The 21,598-nt window shown below is 46.8% G+C and overlaps 1 protein-coding gene across 4 annotated transcripts in view; it reads left to right on the top strand.

Annotated features, from left to right (window-relative positions):
- LOC110501861 (band 4.1-like protein 5) overlaps positions 1–21,598 on the top strand; it is a 47,895-nt gene that overhangs the window by 11,139 nt on the left and 15,158 nt on the right. For all 4 annotated transcript variants that reach the window (XM_036959295.1, XM_036959297.1, XM_036959294.1 and 1 more), the window contains exons 4-16: positions 262–304; positions 547–625; positions 744–788; positions 1,336–1,388; positions 5,302–5,422; positions 6,257–6,344; positions 6,797–6,885; positions 7,052–7,142; positions 11,380–11,549; positions 12,854–12,960; positions 13,048–13,066; positions 14,016–14,052; positions 15,975–16,102. In XM_036959295.1, coding sequence (XP_036815190.1) covers positions 262–304; positions 547–625; positions 744–788; positions 1,336–1,388; positions 5,302–5,422; positions 6,257–6,344; positions 6,797–6,885; positions 7,052–7,142; positions 11,380–11,549; positions 12,854–12,960; positions 13,048–13,066; positions 14,016–14,052; positions 15,975–16,102 — 1,070 coding nt within the window. The remainder of the gene's footprint in view (positions 1–261; positions 305–546; positions 626–743; positions 789–1,335; positions 1,389–5,301; positions 5,423–6,256; positions 6,345–6,796; positions 6,886–7,051; positions 7,143–11,379; positions 11,550–12,853; positions 12,961–13,047; positions 13,067–14,015; positions 14,053–15,974; positions 16,103–21,598) is intronic.

Raw genomic sequence — 21,598 nt, 5'->3', positions numbered from 1 at the left:
TTTGGTTAGAATTATCCACTCTCAACTCCTCTCTGGAATAGTGATTTTGAATAACATCGTTCAGTTTACGTACTTTTGTTTTTCTAATGTAGGGTTTTTCTTATGGGAGAAGGGAGAGAGGGAGAACTGGAGAGAGAGCAATGTGGGGGAGAGGGGTGTGAAAGAGGACTGAAGGTCTCTGCCACAGCTCTCTCTCCTAAACCCCAGCCTCTACCTCTTACGTTGTTCATGCCTCACAGACGTCTTTTTCATCTTTCGCAGCATTGGCTTGACATTACAAAAAGCATAAAAAAACAAGTCAGAAGTAAGTATCTCTTCTTTACCTAACAGTTACCGGAGATGTACAACCCATATTTTCTTCTACTGTCTCCTTCTGTACCAATGGAGACCTAGAGCTGTAGAGACGTAGACTGGATAAACTGATGACAGATGGATAAACTGGTGCTGTCATGTAACAGCCAGAAATGGATTGATTTCATTACTGGCATTCCAACTTTCACACCTCGGGTTCTTGTCCTTTATCTCTTCCCCTAATTCTCTGTGCAGTCGGACCTCCATACTGCCTTCACATGAGAGTTAAGTTCTACTCCTCAGAACCCAACAACCTGCACGAGGAGTTGACCAGGTCAGCTTGTCGTCGTCTTATTAGTATCAACCAGTTGTTTTTAGAACATTTATGTTGATGAACATTGGATTGATTGGTCAGTTATCTGGACTTTTGACCTTTTTTTTTGTTCCTTCAGATATCTATTTGTATTACAACTAAAGCAAGACCTCCTCAGTGGCAAGTAAGTAGCCCTCCTCACTCAACAGTTGTCCTCTTCCTATAGTAGATTAGATGTACAGTAAATTCGATCAGTGTATAGTTCATGTGGTCATGTGCGTCATTATATTTAACATATTTGATGTCTGTAGGCTAAAGTACATCATTTAATTTTGGCTACATCTGTTCTGTTGCATCATGGTACAGATGCTACGAGGTTTAGCTACAGTAGTGGATTACACAATTGATGTTGGGGAATGGAATTATTTATATCCATAAGTAGTGTGAATATTAGTATCTGTTTTCGATACAGGGGATTAGTGTTCATGTTATGTCTGTGTGGTGATCCTATAACACAGGGTTGTGAGTGTGTGTGTGTGAGAGAGCGTGAGCTCTGGAGAGAGAGACAGGCTGTTAGATCCAGTGTACTGTATTACCTCCGTAGTTCCCTGGTCTAACAGCTGTGACTGATCTCTTCAGACAGTCTCCTTGCCTAGAGCGGACTGTACCTCCATGTTGAAAACGACAGCATCCAGACAATAATATATTGTCCACTCCTCCTCGTATCACAGGTTAGAATGCCCTTTGGACACAGCAGTGGAACTGGCAGCCTTCTCGTTACAAGGTAAGATCTAGGATGGTCTAATGTCTTGCTGTGGTTGTCACTCTTCTTGAATGAGATCCACGGAATTGCACTTTTCTGAGGGGGTGGAATCTAATCTGTCAGAAGGGAGAGCCCACAGCACCCCAGTAGTATTCAGAGCCTGTTAACATGGTGGAGTATTCATGGAAAATGGAACGTAGCCCTGTACCCACATCCCAGAACTGTCTTTCCAGAGGGTTGGAGAAATGCTGAGGCTGCAGTCCTTGCTGAGTGTTTCAACTGTAAATGAGCACTCCAGGGTTGTTCTGAAAGGAAGCGATCGCCCCTGCCTCTCTCTCTCTCCCTCCCACTCTTCTAGTTCCTCTGTGGGGTAAATGCCAGCTCGTTAGTGCCCAGCTCTCTACAAATGCCTCCTAATCCAGCCCTCTCCCTCGTTCCTTCGTTCTCACTCACACTCCCTCTCTCTCAATCTCGCTCCCTCCCCTTTTCATAGAAATCCTCCACGCACCCCCTTTTCACATACAGCAAAACCACTATTTTTCTCAATTATTGTTAGCCAGAACTCAGAATGGCCCTTCCTAAACAAAACAGTCACACTTATAACGGTCACACTGTTTTTAGGGTCAGCTCTTTACTCTTTAGACTGTAATCTGTTCTGCTAGCCAAATGGCCAGTGAGTCAAACGATGTCTCAGGTTGGAATGCAACACCATCTGAACGTCCAGTCCGTAGCTAGATTCCACTCTGTTTGGCAGCCAGACTGGGTGTCTGTCCATAGTCCTGGAGCACATCACTGATAACGGAGTCTCTCCTCACTTCCACCACCCAGATAACATAGTGCCCGCCCTATTTATCCCCCAGCCTGCAGAGTCACACTGCAGCTCTGTTTATCCCCCAGCCTGCAGAGTCACACTGCAGCTCTATTTATCCCCCAGCCTGCATAGTCACACTGCAGCTCTGTTTATCCCCCGGCCTGCAGAGTCACACGGCAGCTCTATTTATCCCCCAGCCTGCAGAGTCACACTGCAGCTCTGTTTATCCCCCGGCCTGCAGAGTCACACGGCAGCTCTATTTATCCCCCGGCCTGCAGAGTCACACTGCAGCTCTATTTATCCCCCAGCCTGCATAGTCACACTGCAGCTCTGTTTATCCCCCAGCCTGCAGAGTCACACTGTAGCTCTGTTTATCCCCCAGCCTGCAGAGTCACACTGCAGCTCTGTTTATCCCCCAGCCTGCAGAGTCACACTGCAGCTCTGTTTATCCCCCAGCCTGCAGAGTCACACTGCAGCTCTGTTTATCCCCCAGCCTGCAGAGTCACACTGCATCCCTGTTTATCCCCCAGCCTGCAGAGTCAGACGTTATCTACATGCTGCTATTTAGGGAAGGAGGAGAGTGAGGCGTCATTGGAGGTCTCTTGCTCGGCTTGAATATGATTTGGATGTATTTGAATGTTAGTGTCCTAGTGGGTTTTAGGAATTTAAGGGGGGGCAACCTTTTTAAAGGGAGTATTCAAAATGTACAAATTGAATGAATAGCTAGCAGGTTATCTATAGGTCCTTAGTCAGTGACCAAAATGATGGGGGCAGAACAATACATTCCCACAGGTTCTCATTTTATTGCAAAACAAGCTCAGACCCCAGATAGCAAATTGTCTTAACAAGGATATATAATGGCGCCGGACGGGATGCCTGCCGTTCCTAACCAACTGTGCTATTTTGTTCGTTTTTTCTGCATTGTTTGTAACCTGTAATTATGTACATAAAGTTGCTCCTACCTCATCATCAGAACAGCGATTACTCACCTCGAACTGGACAAAGATTTTTTTCGTTATTGAGTCTGACTCTAAGGATATACTGCTTTCCGTAGAACGTGTCCAAATCCCCATCATTCGCGTGAAGAAAGTTAGCATGGGAGAGTTAGCATGGGAGAGGGTCGGAATGTTAGGATTCGTAGGCGAGTGAGTAAATCACCATTACCATCGGTTCTATTTGCCAACGTGCAATCACCGGAAAACAAACTGATCGATCTACGGTCGAGACCAACGGGACATTTTAAAAACTGTAACATCTTATGTTTCACCAAGTCGTGGCTGAACGACGACACGGATAATATAGAGCTAGCTGGTTTTCTGTGTAAATCGCCAGGACAGAGTAGCTACGTCTGGTAAGACGAGGGGCAAGGGGGTGTGCGTCTATTTGTCTAATGTTAAAGAAGTCACAAGGTATTGCTCACCTGAGGTAGTGTGGTCTACAGCTTATCATGAGGTACTCTATCTACCAAAAGTTCTCATCTATATTATTCATAGCCGTCTATATGCCACCACAAACCGATGCGGGCACTAAGACCGCACTCAGCTAGCTGTATAAGGCCATAAGCAAACAAGAAAATGCTCATCCAGAAGCAGCGCTCCTAGTGGCCTGGGACTTTAATGCAGGCAAATTAAAATCTGTTTTACCTCATTTCTACCAGCAACGTGCAACCAGAGGAACCAAAATTCTAGACCACCTTTACTCCACACAGAGACGCATACAAAGCTCTCGATCGCCCTCCATTTGGCAAATCTGGCCATACCTCTATCCTCCTGATTCCTGCCTACAAGCAAAAACTAAAGCAGGAAGTACCAGTGATTCGCTCAATACCGAATTGGTCCGATGACACGGATGCTACGCTGCAGGACTGTTTTGCTAGCACAGACTGGAATATGTTCCGTGATTCATCCAAAGGCGTTGAGTATACCACCTCAGTCCCCGGCTTAATCAATACGTGCATTGAGGACGTCGTCCACACAATGACCGTACATACATATCCCAACCAGAAGCAATGGATTACAGGCAACATCCGCATCGAGCTAAAAGCTAGAGCTGCTTCTTTCAACGAGCGGGACACTAATACGGACACTTATAAGAAATCCCACTATGCCCTCAGACGAACCATCAAATAGGCAAAGCGTCAATACAGGACTAAGAGCCGGCGTAGTTGGATTCAATCTGACATTCATCGGATGTGGCAGGGCTTGCAAAATGTTATGGACTACAAAGGGAAACCCAGCCGCGAGCCTTCCAGACGAGCTAAATGTATTTTTATGCTCGTTTTGAGGCAAATGACACTGAAGCATGCATGAGAGCACCTTCTTTTCCGGGAGGCTGTGTGATCACGCTCACCGTAGCTGATGTAAGCAAGATCCTTTAAACAGGTCAACATTCACAAGGCCGTGGGGCCAGACGGATTACCATGGCGTGTATTCAGAGCATGCACAAACCAACTGGCAAGTGTCTTCACTGACATTTTGAACATCTCCCTGACTGAGTCTGTAATACCAACATGTTTCAAGCAGACCCCCATAGTCCCTGTGCCCAAGAATGTGAAGGTAACCTCAGCATTCAACACCATAGTGCCCACAAAGCTCATCACTAAGCTAAGGACCCTGAGACTAAACACCTCCCTCTGCAACTGGATCCTGGACGTCCTGACGGACCGGCCCCAGGTGGTGAGGGTAGGCAACAACACATCTGCCATGCTGATCCTCAACACCGGTTCCCCTCAGGGGTGCGTGCTTAGTCCCCTCCTGTACTCCCTATTCACCCACGACTGCGTTGTCAAGCACGACACCAACACCATCATTAAGATGACAAAACAGTGGTAGGCCTGATCAATGATGAGAGCCTATAGGGAAGAGATCTATTTCTTGAACTGCGCTGTTGGTTAAGGGCTTGTAAGTAAGCTTTTCACGGTAAGGTCTATATACCTGTTATATTTGGCGCATGTGACAAATAAAATTTGATTTGATTCAGAGAACTCATGTCTATGGTTGTGTTCCAGCTGAGCTGGGAGACTGACCCTGCGGAGCATGCTCTGGACATGGGGTTGGGGTTGGTTAGGGTGTCTGAGTTGTGGTTAGGTTTAAAGTACTCCGTATGTAACCTGTTGTGTTCCAGCTGAGCTGGGAGACTGTGACCCTGCGGAGCATGCTCTGGACATGGTGTCTGAGTTCCGCTTCATGCCAGAGCAGACGGAGGCCATGGAGCTGGCCATCTTCAACACCTGGAAGGAGTGCAGGTAAAACAATGATATCACATGTCTGAGTAACACTTCATGGGATCACCATCAATAGATCATTTACAAGGTAATGTTTTAATGAAAGCTAGTGTAAAGTGTTACCATGTCTAGAGGTTGTATTGCCCATCTTATACAGCCTTTATGTTACAATGGTTACGGCCAGGGGTTACGGTCAGGCGTTACGGTCAGGCGTTACGGCCAGGCGTTACGGCCAGGCGTTACGGCCAGGCGTTACGGCCAGGCGTTACGGCCAGGCGTTACGGCCAGGCGTTAGGGCCAGGCGTTAGGGCCATGCGTTTGGGTGCCAGTAATTGGTTACTCACCTACCTAGTTAAACCCTCCTTGGGGAGCAGACAGCAGGTCATCCATGGACTATAGGACACCTATATTATCTGATCACCCTTGATGTACTCAAGCTGGGGGTGTTCCCAGGCCGGGTTAAGTACACTTATTTTTAGAACTTGATTTAAAGCATGTGTCGGTGTGGACCGGGGTTGACCAGAGGTTACGTGAGGATCAATATTATCATAGTCTGTTTTTTAACCCTGGGCACATGCATGGGCTTCCTGTGTTGTATGACTTCCTCATGGGTGAGATGTTAATGTCACCTTTAAGGTTTAGAATCATCCGGCGGGGTTCATCTCAAGAGTCAGCATTCTTTGTATGTGACCTTGTCTCTCTCTCTCTCACACACACACACACAGAGATACACCCACATGCATACATAGAGACACACATCATATACACATGCATACATAGACACACATCATACACACACACCCCATCTCCTGTTCAACCCAGTATTCTGTATTTTCTCCCTCTGCTCCATCCCAGAGGCCAGATGCCGTCGCAGGCAGAGATTAACTACCTGAACAAGGCCAAGTGGCTGGAGATGTATGGGGTGGACATGCACATGGTCAAGGTGAGGAGAACAGAACGGGCTGTACTGGTCCTGTGTCTCTCACCTGGTAGAGCATGGCACTTTCAACGCCAGGGTTGTGGGTTTGATTCCCACGTGGGACCGGTATGAAGACGTTTGCTCTCACTACTGTTCGTCGTTCTGGATAAGAGCGTCTGCTAAATGATGTGACTGTAAAAAGGGAAACGTAGTGCGCTAGTTTTTTTTATTTGATTTATTTCACCTTTTATTTAACCAGGTAGGCCAGTTGAGAACACCTTTATTTAACCAGGTAGGCCAGTTGAGAACACCTTTATTTAACCAGGTAGGCCAGTTGAGAACACCTTTATTTAACCAGGTAGGCCAGTTGAGAACAAGTTCTCATTTACAACTGCGACATAGTGACGATTTAACAACGATGACAAACATAAACAGGAATACTGCGCTGAATGGGTGTGTCCTCTTTTCCCCTCCAGGCTCGAGATGGTAATGAATACCAGTTAGGACTGACTCCCACTGGAGTGCTGGTGTTTGAGGGAGAGACCAAGATAGGCCTGTTCTTCTGGTAAGAACACATTTAAGCTCCTAACTCTGCTGGTGCGTTCACTTTCCAATGGACAAAGCCCTGTGTCAATAGATTGTAAGGCACATCCTTGTTTTTTAACAGAACAACTGGAAAACATCTTACACCTGTTGTATCTGAAACACTAGTGTATGTGTCTGTCCCACAGGCCCAAGATCACCCGTCTAGACTTTAAGAAGAGCAAGCTGACCCTGGTGGTGGTGGAGGAGGATGGAGAAGAGGATCAGGAGAGAGAAGAGGTAATAAACCAACCCTACTCCACACTGGGGTAGCCATGGTCCCTACTATCTATCTCTCTCACACACACACACACACACACACTGGGGTAGCCATGGTCCCTACTATCTATCTCACACACACACACACACACACACACACTGGGGTAGCCATGGTCCCTACTCGTCAGTGAGTGAGCCGAAGAAAATCAGAAATCAGCTCAATGTAATTGAACAATCCATTGAATCTAACCACTTCAGGAAAAATTGGAAAACGCTAAACAAGAACAAACAGTGAAAACACATACATGATGAAATACAAATCTTAGAATCAACTATTAAAGACTATAAGAACCCACAGGATTCTCAAATTACCTTGAATGAACTACAGGACTAAATATAAACCCTCCAACTCAAAAATGACAAATTCCAATTGGCTATACTTACTCTTTAACATCATCCTTAGCTCTGGCATCTTCCCCAATATTTGGAACCAAGGACTGACCACCCAAATCCACAAAAGTGGAGACAAATTTGACCCCAATAACTACCGTGGGATATGCATCAATATACAACCTTGGGGAAATCGTCTGCATTATCATTAACAGCAGACTCGTACATTTCCTCAGGGAAAACAATGTACTGAGCAAATGTCAATTGGATTTTTACCAAATTGCCCTGCACTCCCTAATGGACAAACAAACAAACTAAAGGCGAAGTCTTCTCATGCTTTGTTGATAAAAAAAAAAACTTTGACTCAATTTGGCATGAGAGTCTGCTATACAAAATTGATGGAAAGTGGTGTTTGGGGAAAAAACATACAACATGATTAAATCCATGTACACAAACAAGTGTGGGGTTAAAATTGGCAAAAAAAAATACATTTCTTTCCACAGGGCCGGGGGGTGAGACAGGGATACAGCTTAAGCCCCACCCTCTTCAACAAATTGGCGAGGGCACTAGAACAGTCTGCAGCACCCGGCCTCACCCTACTAGAATCTGAAGTCAAATGTCTACTGTTTGCTGATGATCTGGTGCTTCTGTCACCAACCAAGGAGGGCCTACAGCAGCACCTAGATCTTCTGCACAGATTCTGTCAGACCTGGGCCCTGACAGTAAATCTCAGTAAGACAAAAATAATGATGTTCCAAAAAAGGTCCAGTCGACAGGACCACAAATACAAATTCCATCTAGACACTGTTGCCCTAGAGCACACAAACTATACATACCTCGGCCTAAACAGCAGCACCTCAGCTCATTCACAGCTTTGTGGAAGTTACCTGAGACGAGACAAGAAGGGCATTCTATGCCATCAAAAGGAACATAAAATTCGACATTCCAATTAGGAACTTCAAAAAATACTTGAATCAGTTATAGAACTTCATGGTTGTGAGGTCTGGGGAAAAAAAAACAAATTGAGACTCCATGCAGAATTCTGCAAAAATATCTCCCTTGTACAACGTAAAACACCAAATAATGCATGCAGAGCAGAATTAGGCCGATAATCATCAAAATCCAGAAAAGAGACCTTAAATTCTACAACCACCTAAAAGGATACGCACATTGCCCACAAAATGAGGTGGAAACTGAGCTGCACTTCCTAACCTCCTGCCAAATGTATGACCATATTAGAGAGACATATTTCCCTAATATTGCACAGACCCACAAAGAATTTGAAAACAAACCCAATTTTGATAAAACTCATCTACTGGGTGAAATTCCACAGTGTGCCATCACAGCAACAAGATTTGTGACCTGTTGCCACAAGAAAAGGGAAACCAGGGAGGGAGGGAGAATTGGAGACTGGGCAGGGAGGGAGAATTGGAGACTGGGCAGGGAGGGAGAATTGGAGACTGGGCAGGGAGGGAGAATTGGAGACTGGGCAGGGAGGGAGAATTGGAGACTGGGCAGGGAGGGAGAATTGGAGACTGGGCAGGGAGGGAGACTGGGCAGGGAGGGAGACTGGGCAGGGAGGGAGACTGGGCAGGGAGGGAGAATGGGAGACTGGGCAGGGAGGGAGACTGGGCAGGGAGGGAGACTGGGAAACTGGGAGATGGGGCAGGTAGGGAGGGAGACTGGTTGACCAGACATATAGTTGTGTAATGGGACAGAGTAGACTAGGGATTGGCAACAGGAATTATGTTAAGAATGAGTTTAATTTAGGACGTCTGTTCCTAAGTATTCCCACAAAATAAATCATATACCGTAGACTTGATTGTAATCGAGGTATATAATGATTTGATTTTCATATACATTCTCTTTTTGGGCTTAGTTGTGGTCAATTTGCAGTGTACAAATTATTCTCATTATTTTCCGGCCCCCCACCATTCGCTCGGACAAAAATTGGCCTGCAGCTGAACCTAGTTGCCTAGTTACCCCCTGGAGTAGACTAATTAAAGTCATGATTTATGAAGCTACTCTGGACTGTTGCTCAGCCAGTCTGACAGGTGACCACTTGGAATGTGTGAACTATGTTGCACCATCGGAATGTGGCCAGGGTCTTGACTTTTGGGACATTTTACTAATCGTGTGTGTAGGGGGGTTTTGTGTGTGAATATGGGGGGGGTCTGTGTGTATATGGGGGGTCTGCGTGTGGGGGGGTCTGCGTGTGCACACTCAAAGGTATTCTGGTTGTCCTCTCCTGGTGACTTTGTTGAAATCTTAATCCTGCCTAGGGTTGAAATACCGGTTGGTTGTTCCCGGAATAGGGGCGAATAAGCAGGAAATCTGGAATCCTCAAACCAGCATTTCTGAAAAACCCAGGGAATTTATTGAAAGTTCCCTAAATTCTTCTACCTTAATCCTACATGTGAACGTGTGGTGTTCTCTTTGTATCTCTGTACTCTGCTCTTGTGTCCGAATTAATTTAAGCACTGTTAGCTGAGCGCTGGACAAGACTGATTGTAGTGTACTGAGCAGGCTGGCTAGCAGCAGGACAGAGCACTGCTGAGAATGTCGCTACGCTGGCATAACCGAATAGGACACGAGAAGGGATTTAATTTGCCTCATCGAGGTCTGATGTAAAATTGCAATAATGAGCAAGTTAATGAAATGAAGCAGCCTCTTCTCGCTCTCGGGCGCGCGCTCGCTCTCTCGCGTGCTCTGTCTGTTCTTGGCTATAATTTGAGCTAGGAAACTGGGGTATAAGATTGTTGTACACTACCGGTCCAAAGTTTTAGAACACCTGCTCATTCAAAGATTTTTCTTTATTTTTACTGTTTTCTACATTGTAGGATAATAGTGAAGACATCAAAACTATGAAATAACACATATGGAATCATGTAGTAACCAAAAAAGTGTTAAACAGATCCAAATATTTTTGAGATGATTTAAATAGCCACTATTTGCCTTGATGACAGCTTTGCACACTCTTGGCATTCTCTCAACCACATTCACCTGGAATGCTTTTCCAACAGTCTTGAAGGAGTTACCACATATGCTGAGCTCTTGTTGGCTGCTTTTCCTTCACTTTGCGGTCCAACTCATCCCAAACCATCTAGTAAAAAGAAAAACCCTTGAATGTATATTTTCATCTGAATTTTAAGAGAAATATAAACTAACCACCTTCCTAATATTGAGTTACACCCTCCCTTTTGCCCTCAGAACAGCCTCAATTTGTTGGGGAATGGACTCTACAAGGTGTCGAAGCTGACTCCAATGCTTCCCACAGTTGTTTCAAGTTGGCTAGATGTCCTTTGAGTGGTGGACCATTCTTGAAACATTCAGGAAACTGTTGAGCATAAAAAACCCAGAAGCGTTGCAGTTCTTGACACAAATTGGTGCGCCTGGCACCTATTACCATCCCCCGTTCAAAGCACTTAAATCATTTGTCTTGCCCATTCTCCCTCTGAATGGCACACGTATACAATCCATGTCTCAAGGCTTAAAAATCCTTCTTTAACCTGTCTCCTCCCCTTCATCTACACTGATTGATTTGAAGTGGATTTAACAAGTGACATCAATAAGGGATCATAGCTTTCACCTGGATTTTCCTGGTCAGTCTATGTCATGGAAAGAGCAGGTGTTCCTAATGTTTCGTACACTCAGTATATTACATTGTACTAAGTCTTAACTGGTTTAATTAGCATGTCTCTGGAGCCGTAATAACCAATTAGATCATGGTCTAGTTTCTATGGCCCAGGACCCAAAGCCCCAAAAACGACCTAACCACTTTTTAGTCATTGTACTGTTTCATGTATGTGTTCCCTAATAATACAGGGGATGTTGTCTCTCTCTGTCTCTCGCTCTCTCTCCGTCTCAGGGCAAAGAGCAGCAGCACACGTTTGTGTTCCGTATGGACCACCCCAAGGCCTGTAAGCACCTGTGGAAGTGTGCTGTGGAACACCATGCTTTCTTCCGGCTCCGCGGCCCCGTCCAGAAGGGCTCCGCGCGCTCCGGGTTCATCCGCATGGGGTCACGCTTCCGCTACAGGTAGCTATTGAGCAGCATGTGTACACTACACTCTGAAGTATACTACCATCTGCATATTACTCCTCACCAACCATGTCAGTCTGATATGGTTGATGACAGTACTGCTACACTTAACACTACATTATTCACTCCACTCTGCACAAGTCTCTACACAATGCCCCAATACAATTCAATCCCCAGTTCATTACTGTAATGCTTTTTAAAACTAAAAAAATGTGCACATTAGACAAATCCACAGATTTATAATTTTAATAGGATTTAACTGACCATGTGCTCACATTAAGCTAACTGCCTAATGAAACTCGTTAGAACTTTCAACTTGTCCCGTTGTGTAAAAATATCTTGTCTCGCTGCAGTGTAAACAACAGCCTGCTGAAACCGCAGCTTCAGGCTCTCTTTAGGGCCTTGTTGTTATAATATGGCGTATTTCTTTTTGGATGACCACAGAGTTCAGCAGGGGTCAGTCCCGTGTCACAACACCTTGTCGGGGGGTTGAGCATTGAAGGCCACCCTGGGGGTAGGAGGGGGAGCTGGGGACTGGGGGTTGATGGATGGGAGGAGATACAGAACGGTACACTCCACGTCTCTTTTTCCTCTGACAGTAGCAGTAGCTACTATACTCCAGTTCTTGGCTATATTCCATAGGGCCAGGCGTGTTTCCATCCTGACCGTGTGGCAAACTAGGAAAACCTCAACTGTTACCAGTGATGAAGGAATCTCTTTGCCTTTTTGTGTTTTCATGTGATCTTCTTCTTCTTCTTCTCTAGCTGAAGTGTCTCCTACACAAACTTGACTCTTGTTCTCCTTGAAACTACCACATTTGCATATTTTCCAAGGCTTATCTGTTTGAATACAAGCTTTCCCTTCAGCCCAGATCTAGCTAAGGATTTTCTATATGTTCAAGTCATTTGCCAAACTGTTTCCCCAGTGTTGGTCCTGAGCCCCAACAAAAGTTCCAGTCAGTATGTGAATCAGTCCTGGTGGTCTGATTGCCAGGGAGGCCCTCCCTCTCCCTGCCTGCCTGCCTGTGTTCAGGCTTCACTGGGCAGACTCACTGCCTGATTGTCCCCTGCCTGGTGGTGGGTTGTTTGGTTTCGCTCTCATTCCCCCTCCTCCTTCCTGTCTGTTGTTCTGGGTTGTATTCACTAGGAACGAAACAGAATCAAACAGGCCCGAAATTGGGGGGGGGGGGGGGGGGGGGGGACTACCTCAACCTGTCCAATAGGAAATGCTTGTTTTCATTTCCCGTAAGCAAACTGTTTTGCTACATTGTACCCTAATGAATATGACCCTGTTGTCCTCAGTGGGAAGACTGAGTACCAGACCACCAAGGGCAACAAAGCCAGGAGGTCAGCATCGTTTGAGAGGAGGCCCAGCCGACGCTACTCCAGGAGGACCATGATGAACCGGGGTGGGTGGACACACACTGTTTTAATATAAATGTAAATCCTTACACATCAGAATTACTCATTTATATGTTATTTCTCTCATTTCTCAGGAGCCAACAAACCCCAGGAGTAAGTACACCCCCCCAATGTAAAAAAAAATAAATAAAATTAGATATTTGAAAATGTTTATTAAAGGGAATGTTTTGTTACTAAATGTTTGGGATGGGCACTGATCACTGATTGATTAATTTCAAGCTGTTGATGTATACATATCTGTTTCCTGTTGTTGTTAGACTCATCTCAGTATGATAAACATGACACAGAGAGAGAGAGAGAGACAGACACTATTTCTTTCTTTGCATTGTTGGGAATGGGCTCGTGAGTGTTTCACGGTAAAGTCTACACCTGTTATTTTCTGGTCATGTGACAAATATAATGTGATCTGATTTTGGACTAGATTAATATCAGAGGCCCTCACACAGTCTGTAGTACCCTCTGGTTTGTGTCCTCCTCCAGGCTTGCCTTTCTCTCCTGTGTGCTGTGAGAGGAGTACACTGGTTATCACACAGTTCTCTGTCCACACTGTGCTGTCTGCTGCAAGAACTAGAGATCTCCCTCTCTGTGTGTGTGTGTGTGTGTGTGTGTGTGTGTGTGCACGCACACTACTCTGCTCTTTCAGCAGGTGACCTTTTCACATCACAGCAGTAAAGCGTTGTGAATGAGTAATGTTAAATGTCACGGAGAGGAGGGCGTAATTATAAAAGTCAGTCTGACGTCCCCTTCTTACCATTCCTCATGCTCACTGAATCATAATGGTTAAATCATGTGTGTGGATTACTTAGGTAGTTAGCAGTGATGTCGTCATGACTGTGGGAGTGATGACGCTCACTTCACGTGCATCGCCGTAGCGATGAGTGATTAATCAAAGGCATAGTGCTCTGACAAGGACATGGCAGCCATGTCTTCTGTGAAAAACAAGGGTGGAATGTCATTTGCTTCAGGGTTACTTCAACATAAGCTCTTAAGGCTGAAAGAAAAAGAATAATATCTGTTGAGTTCTCTCTCCTCTCTTTACCAGTCACAACAACGGAATGAGCCCCAACACAGATGCCAAGGTATGTTGCTCTGCTGTCCTTGAACCCTACTGACTCTAGTGACAGTTTCCCAGGCACATATTAAGCCTGGTCTTGGACTGGGAAGCACTTTCTATGGAGAATCTCAATTCAACATGATTTTTTTATTTCAGGACATGGAAGAATCAGTGTTAGGGATGGGCGCAGTTATTTTAATATTCAAATAGCCGAAAGGACCTAACCCCTGTCTCTCCCCCAGCCCCTCCACATCAGACCTAACCCCTGTCTCTCCCCCAGCCCCTCCACATCAGACCTAACCCCTGTCTCTCCCCCAGCCCCTCCACATCAGACCTAACCCCTGTCTCTCCCCCAGCCCCTCCACATCAGACCTAACCCCTGTCTCTCCCCCAGCCCCTCCACATCAGACCTAACCCCTGTCTCTCCCCCAGGCCCTGCACATCAGACCTAACCCCTGTCTCTCCCCCAGGCCCTGCACATCAGACCTAACCCCTGTCTCTCCCTAGCCCCTCCACATCAGACCTAACCCCTGTCTCTCCCCCAGGCCCTGCACATCAGACCTAACCCCTGTCTCTCCCCCAGCCCCTCCACATCAGACCTAACCCCTGTCTCTCCCCCAGCCCCTCCACATCAGACCTAACCCCTGTCTCTCCCTAGCCCCTCCACATCAGACCTAACCCCTGTCTCTCCCCCAGCCCCTCCACATCAGACCTAACCCCTGTCTCTCCCTAGCCCCTCCACATCAGACCTAACCTCTGTCTCTCCCCCAGGCCCTGCACATCAGACCTAACCCCTGTCTCTCCCCCAGCCCCTCCACATCAGACCTAACCCCTGTCTCTCCCTAGCCCCTCCACATCAGACCTAACCTCTGTCTCTCCCCCAGGCCCTGCACATCAGACCTAACCCCTGTCTCTCCCCCAGCCCCTCCACATCAGACCTAACCCCTGTCTCCCCCCTAGCCCCTCCACATCAGACCTAACCCCTGTCTCCCCCCCAGCCCCTGCACATCAGACCTAACCCCTGTCTCTCCCCCAGCCCCTCCACATCAGACCTAACCCCTGTCTCTCCCTAGCCCCTCCACATCAGACCTAACCTTTGTCTCTCCCCCAAGCCCTGCACATCAGACCTAACCCCTGTCTCTCCCCCAGCCCCTCCACATCAGACCTAACCCCTGTCTCCCCCCCCAGCCCCTGCACATCAGACCTAACCCCTGTCTCTCCCCCAGCCCCTCCACATCAGCCCTAACCCCTGTCTCTCCCTAGCCCCTCCACATCAGACCTAACCTCTGTCTCTCCCCCAGGCCCTGCACATCAGACCTAACCCCTGTCTCTCCCCCAGCCCCTCCACATCAGACCTAACCCCTGTCTCTCCCCCAGCCCCTCCACATCAGACCTAACCCCTGTCTCTCCCTAGCCCCTCCACATCAGACCTAACCTCTGTCTCTCCCCCAGGCCCTGCACATCAGACCTAACCCCTGTCTCTCCCCCAGCCCCTCCACATCAGACCTAACCCCTGTCTCCCCCCTAGCCCCTCCACATCAGACCTAACCCCTGTCTCCCCCCCAGCCCCTGCACATCAGACCTAACCCCTGTCTCTCCCCCAGCCCCTCCACATCAGACCTAACCCCTGTCTCTCCCTAGCCCCTCCACATCAGACCTAACCTTTGTCTCTCCCCCAGGCCCTGCACATCAGACCTAACCCCTGTCTCTCCCCCAGCCCCTCCACATCAGACCTAACCCCTGTCTCCCCCCCCAGCCCCTGCACATCAGACCTAACCCCTGTCTCTCCCCCAGCCCCTCCACATCAGACCTAACCCCTGTCTCTCCCTAGCCCCTCCACATCAGACCTAACCCCTGTCTCCCCCCCCAGCCCCTGCACATCAGACCTAACCCCTGTCTCTCCCCCAGGCCCTGCACATCAGACCTAACCCCTGTCTCTCCCCCCAGCCCCTCCACATCAGAAGCCCCTGGTCCCTGCCCGTGGTCAGCCCTGCATCCTCAGGCTCCACCAGCAGACCTATGAAAATCGAAACCCTCCCCAGGAGTCCTGGCGGTGGCCAATCGGAGAAGAGGAGGTGAGGCGCTCTCTGTTCTAATGCCATAAGAGCATTAAGCTGCCTAATCTGGTCATCCTGCTGGTCGTGGGTGGCACTGGGCAGTGCAGTGGGTGGCACTGGGGCAGTGGGTGGCACTGGGGCGGGTGGCACTGGGGCAGTGCAGTGGGGCAGTGCAGTGGGTGACACTGGGGCAGTGCAGTGGGTGGCACAGAGCAGTCATTGGGCAGTGGGTACTGGGTAGAGGACACAGAGGCAGCATCCCAAATCACACCCAGAGTAGTGGGCTATGGAGGGAATAAGGTGCCATTGTGGACGCGCGTAGTGGCTCTGCCTAGTGCCTCTGCCTAGTGCCTCTGCCTAGTGCCTGCTCTGCGACAGCTAGTGACCAGACAGATGGGGAGACACTTAAATGTGCCTTCCGCATTTAACCCAACCCCTCTGAATCAGAGCGGTGCGGGGAACTGCCTTAATTGACATTCACGTTTTCGGCGCGCAGGGAACAGTGGGTTAACTGCCTTGTTCAGGGGCAGAATGACAGATTTTTACCTTGTCAGCTCAGGGATTTGATCTTGCAACTTTGGTTACTGGCCCAACCTTCTAACCACTAGGCCCCCTGGGTCGTGTTCATTAAGCACCAAACGGAATAAAGTAGACTGAAACAGTGGTGGGATTACTGGACTTGTTAAATAAGAAACACACATTTTTGTTTTCCGTTGCAAAATGTTTTGAAGCGTTTTCCATGGCGTGCCCTAGTGAACTGGCTACATTACGCTCACCCTGGAGCTCTCAGGAGGTCGGGTGGTGGTGGTTTGGTGAGTGTGTAGAGGTACACTGAGTGACTAGAATGTGAAGGGGATCTGGGGGGTGGTGGTGCGTGTTTGACAGTGTGTTATGACACTGAGTAGACGGATAGTGGTTGTAGTCCAGCTACTGCTGCGTTGGTGGTGGCCATGACCCCCGCTGGGGTGGAAACAACAAACTCTCTTTTCTATGAAATACCCCATCCTTTTCCTCAGCCCCCTCTCTCTTCTCTCCTAAAACTTGATCCCCAGAGGATGACTCTGCAATGAAGGCTGTCTGCCTTTCGAATTCCTGACATATTAAAAATAAACGGTTTCCTGTATTTCGTTGACCTTGAAGCTGTGTTCCTTTAAGATAAATCCCAATTTTTAAGCTCTACCTTTTTTGTTCTAGTATGATGTACTGAAGCCAAACAGACCTTTTCATAAGGCAAGGTATGTACCCTCCAAGTTAACTTAATTGGTTGAAGCAGAACTCCAGTTATCTTGGTCCTGCTGGGTCCTGTGATTCAGGGCTGGGAACTGGGTCCTGTGATTCAGGGCTGGGAACTGGGTCCTGTGATTCAGGGCTGGGAACTGGGTCCTGTGATTCAGGGCTGGGAACTGGGTCCTGTGATTCAGGGCTGGGGACTGGGTCCTGTGATTCAGGGCTGGGGACTGGGTCCTGTGATTCAGGGCTGGGGACTGGGTCCTGTGATTCAGGGCTGGGGACTTGGTCCTGTGATTCAGGGCTGGGGACTGGGTCCTGTGATTCAGGGCTGGGGACTTGGTCCTGTGATTCAGGGCTGGGGACTTGGTCCTGTGATTCAGGGCTGGGGACTTGGTCCTGTGATTCAGGGCTGGGGACTTGGTCCTGTGATTCAGGGCTGGGGACTGGGTCCTGTGATTCAGGGCTGGGTCCTGTGATTCAGGGCTGGGGACTGGGTCCTGTGATTCAGGGCTGGGGACTTTCTCCTGGGGTAAACAAATCATCCTCATCCATGGTAATGGTTGCTCTCTGCATTGATCCTCCTTCAATACCAACCCAAATACTCAGGTGACCTTTGGCCTCTGTCCCGTTTTCACGACCACCACTTGTTGTGATCTACTAATGGTACTGTATCCTCCCTACACGTTGTTAACTCCTTTTCCCTTATTGGCTCAGTACCTGTCTGAGATTATATCTACCATTTGAGTCCTTACTTCACTTCTCGTCTCCCTCCCTAGCCATATGAGGAAGAGTAATGAAAAACAAACTTGATTATAAGGATAATGCAGTACTGTAGGCTAGTTGTTTGATTTGATTAAAGCAACCACTGAGGATAGATCAAAATGTCAGCCCACAGCCTATAAACGCTTAAATCACACTGGGTGCATATTTCATGGCACTGAGTGAACAAGCTTGAAGGTCTCTGCCAGCTGGCGATTACAATTTAATGAAAGTTTACTTTAGGCCAGAAGATCTTTAGGCCAGAAGATCTCTTCAGACCCACTTCACACAGGCCAGGGAAGAGACTCTCACGTTGTCATGCGATCAGGTCAGGCTGTGGAACTGAAGATAATGGCACACCATCCTCCCTGGATCTAGGCCTGTTCCCCATCAGTGGTGAAGTAGAGGGTAGAGGGTTATATGCAGGTACAGTTAAAAGTCTGAAGTTTACATACACTTATGTTGGAGTCATTTAAACTTGTTTTTTCAACCACTCCACAAATGTCTTGTTAACAAACTATAGTTTTGGCAAGTCGGTTAGGACATCTACTTTGTGCATGACACAAGTAATTTTTCCAACAATTGTTTAGACAGATTATTTCACTTATAATTCACTGTATCACAATTCTAGTGGTTCCGAAGTTGACTGTGCCTTTTAAACAGCTTGGAAAATTCCAGAAAATTATGTCATGGGTTTGGAAGCTTCTGATAGGCTAATTGACATAATTTGAGTCAATTGGAGGTGTATCTGTGGATGTATTTCAAGTCCTACCTTCAAACTCTGTTCATCTTTGCTTGACATCATGGGAAAATCAAAAAGAATCAGCCAAGACTTCAGAAAAGTCTGGTCCATCCTTGGGAGCAATTTCCAAACGACTGGAGGTACCACGTTCATCTGTACAAACAATAGTACGCAAGTATAAACACCATGGGACCACGCAGCCGTCATACCGCTCAGGAAGGAGACGCGTTCTGTCTCCTAGAGATGAACGTACTTTGGTGAGAAAAGTGCAAATCAATCCCAGAACAACAACAAAGGACCTTGTGAAGATGCTGGAGGAAATGGGTACAAAAGTATCTATATCCACAGTAAAAACGAGTCCTATATCGACCTAATCTGAAAGGCCTCTCGGCAAGGAAGAAGCCACTGCTCCAAAACTGCCATAAAAAAAGCCAAACTACAGTTTGGAGAAATGTCCTCTGGTCTGATGAAACAAAAATAGAACTGTTTGACCATAATGACCATTGTTATGTTTGGATGAAAAAGGGGGATGCTTGCAAGCTGAAGAACATCATCCCAACCGTGAAGCATGTAATGCAAATAGTCTGGGTAGCCATTTGACTAGATCTTCAGCAGCCTTATGTCTTGGGGGTAGAAGCTGTTTAGAAGCCTCTTGGAAGGGTGTTCCTAATGTTTTGTACACTCAGTGTAGCTTTTACTCACGTGTGTTAACAGCTCAGTGTTAAGTGGGGAATTCACATGAATAAATGAGGCAAGGATTTGGCTGGAGTTCTGGAGTAACACTGCTCCTAATCCTGTGGATCTGACTGCGACACAGACCAGAGCCAGAGCAGAGACTTTCAGGACCAGTATTATGACTGCGTTTATACTGATGGGAGCCTGACGTCGGACTCGCTGAATAGTTTTTCCAGGGTTTTTTGGTTTTGTTCTTTCCTGTAATTTGATAATCTCTTGCATTGATTCATGTTGAGATCAGATTATTTGTTTGTGCAGTTACCGGCAATGAACTAGACCTGCTAGACACATTCCTTAGGCTCTTTGCTGACTGCTTAGCTTTCCTGGCTGTACCTCGGAAGATATTGAAGATAACGTCATCGATTCCATTTTCAGTTGTTGAGGATTAACGATGCAGGTGAAGGCCAGTGTTCATTTTCAAGCCCTAAGAAATAGACTTTTACAGAAGCATAGGAGTCATGTTAAATTGGTCTTTAGGTTGCACCCCTCTCCACCCCAACCCGTGGATGATTCTGCATGCTAACCTCTTCTCCTCTCTCCCTCAGTTTACCCTCATTAACCTCCACCAAACACACTCCCAATCACTCCAGTTACCATTAACTGCCTGCCTTCCCACTAACCAATCATCTGCCTGCCTTCCCACTAACCTAACAAAAATGCATGACAACAACAAGCACGTTTCTAGCTAGCTAGCCACAGTAGCTTTAAAAAAATAAATGTTTCATTGATGCTAAGTTGTCCTCCATGTCTGTCTGTCTGTCTCTGTCTGTCTGATGTGTAATGTTCCTGTTACCTCCTCTGTGACCTCAGTTTCACACTCATCTATACACACCTCATCCACCTTCTATAGAAGTACTGCGAACATCAATATTAAGATTTCTGATTAGTACACCTCTAGCATGCCTTCTTCAGCGGTCTTTGAAGAGCGGTTAGCCTAGTTGTACGGGTATAGAGTTGCCTGCTTCTTCAGCGGGCTTTGAAGAGCGGTTAGCCTAGTTGTACAGATAGAGTTTTGGTGAATTTCAAGGACAGAAACCCATGGACAATATATAAAAAATGTGTACTATATACTCTATAAAAATTACCCAAGATACTATAGATTGTCATAGAGTACCTGTTAATTACCAAAATTACAGAAGATTTGAGTAACTTTGGTAAATAAACAGTAGCTTTGCAATCCCCTAGGTATGCATAAGTATGACAAACACTCTCCACTCACATTGACTTTGTGAAACGGTCAACATTGGAAGAGATGTTTCCTATCTGCCTAATCTCAGCTAACCCTGAACTAAAGTTTCATGTAATTGGTCATCTGCTCGATTAAGTTCTTGGTCCATACATGTTCGGAGAAGATCTCAAGAAATACTAGAATGATGAGCGGAACTGGAACGAGGTGCTCCACGAATGTCCCCTTGCGAAATTCAAAAGATGCTAACACCTGCGAAATTTTGATTTGTCCAATTAACCAGTGATAGAAAAACTCTAAATACTGCTTCTCTTATCATACACATCCCATTCAGTCCTGACAGATTATCTCACTTTCCTCGAAAGATTACGGTCTGCCGATTTTTTTTAATCTGTGATTTGAAATGCGGTGCTTCAAGTCCACTGATGTAGTTGTGTTAGTCAACCACACTCTAAAGAATGTCACGACTATTCATGTCTCTTTGAGATCATCATGCAGTGATGTCACAACATCTTAATGTATGTAGTGAATTACATAGGGACCTTCCATCACTCCATAAGTTATTTTCAACAGCAATGGTGACACATAGTTAGGTCTCTCTTTCTCAATGCTGTTGTAATACTATCATATAAGGGAATGCTGAATTCAGGACCTCCCGTTTACCTCTGTCTTGCACTTGGTAGGTACACAGATTTTAGTTTGCAGAAAGAATAGTCACCCACTGCTGATTAGTCACTGAACACCTAATACAGGCAGGTCTAGTCCTTCTCTGTACGTTCTGCTGTATGTCCTCTCCAGTCCTCTCTCCTTGTCCGCTCTGCCACTCCTTCTCTTCCACACACTCCTCTTTTTGACTCCTTCC

The sequence above is a fragment of the Oncorhynchus mykiss genome, chromosome 22 (genome assembly GCF_013265735.2).
Source record: "Oncorhynchus mykiss isolate Arlee chromosome 22, USDA_OmykA_1.1, whole genome shotgun sequence".
NCBI classification, from domain to species: Eukaryota; Metazoa; Chordata; class Actinopteri; order Salmoniformes; family Salmonidae; genus Oncorhynchus; species Oncorhynchus mykiss.
Note: the sequence above shows the minus strand (reverse complement) of the source record. Positions and strands in the feature narration are given on the sequence as shown.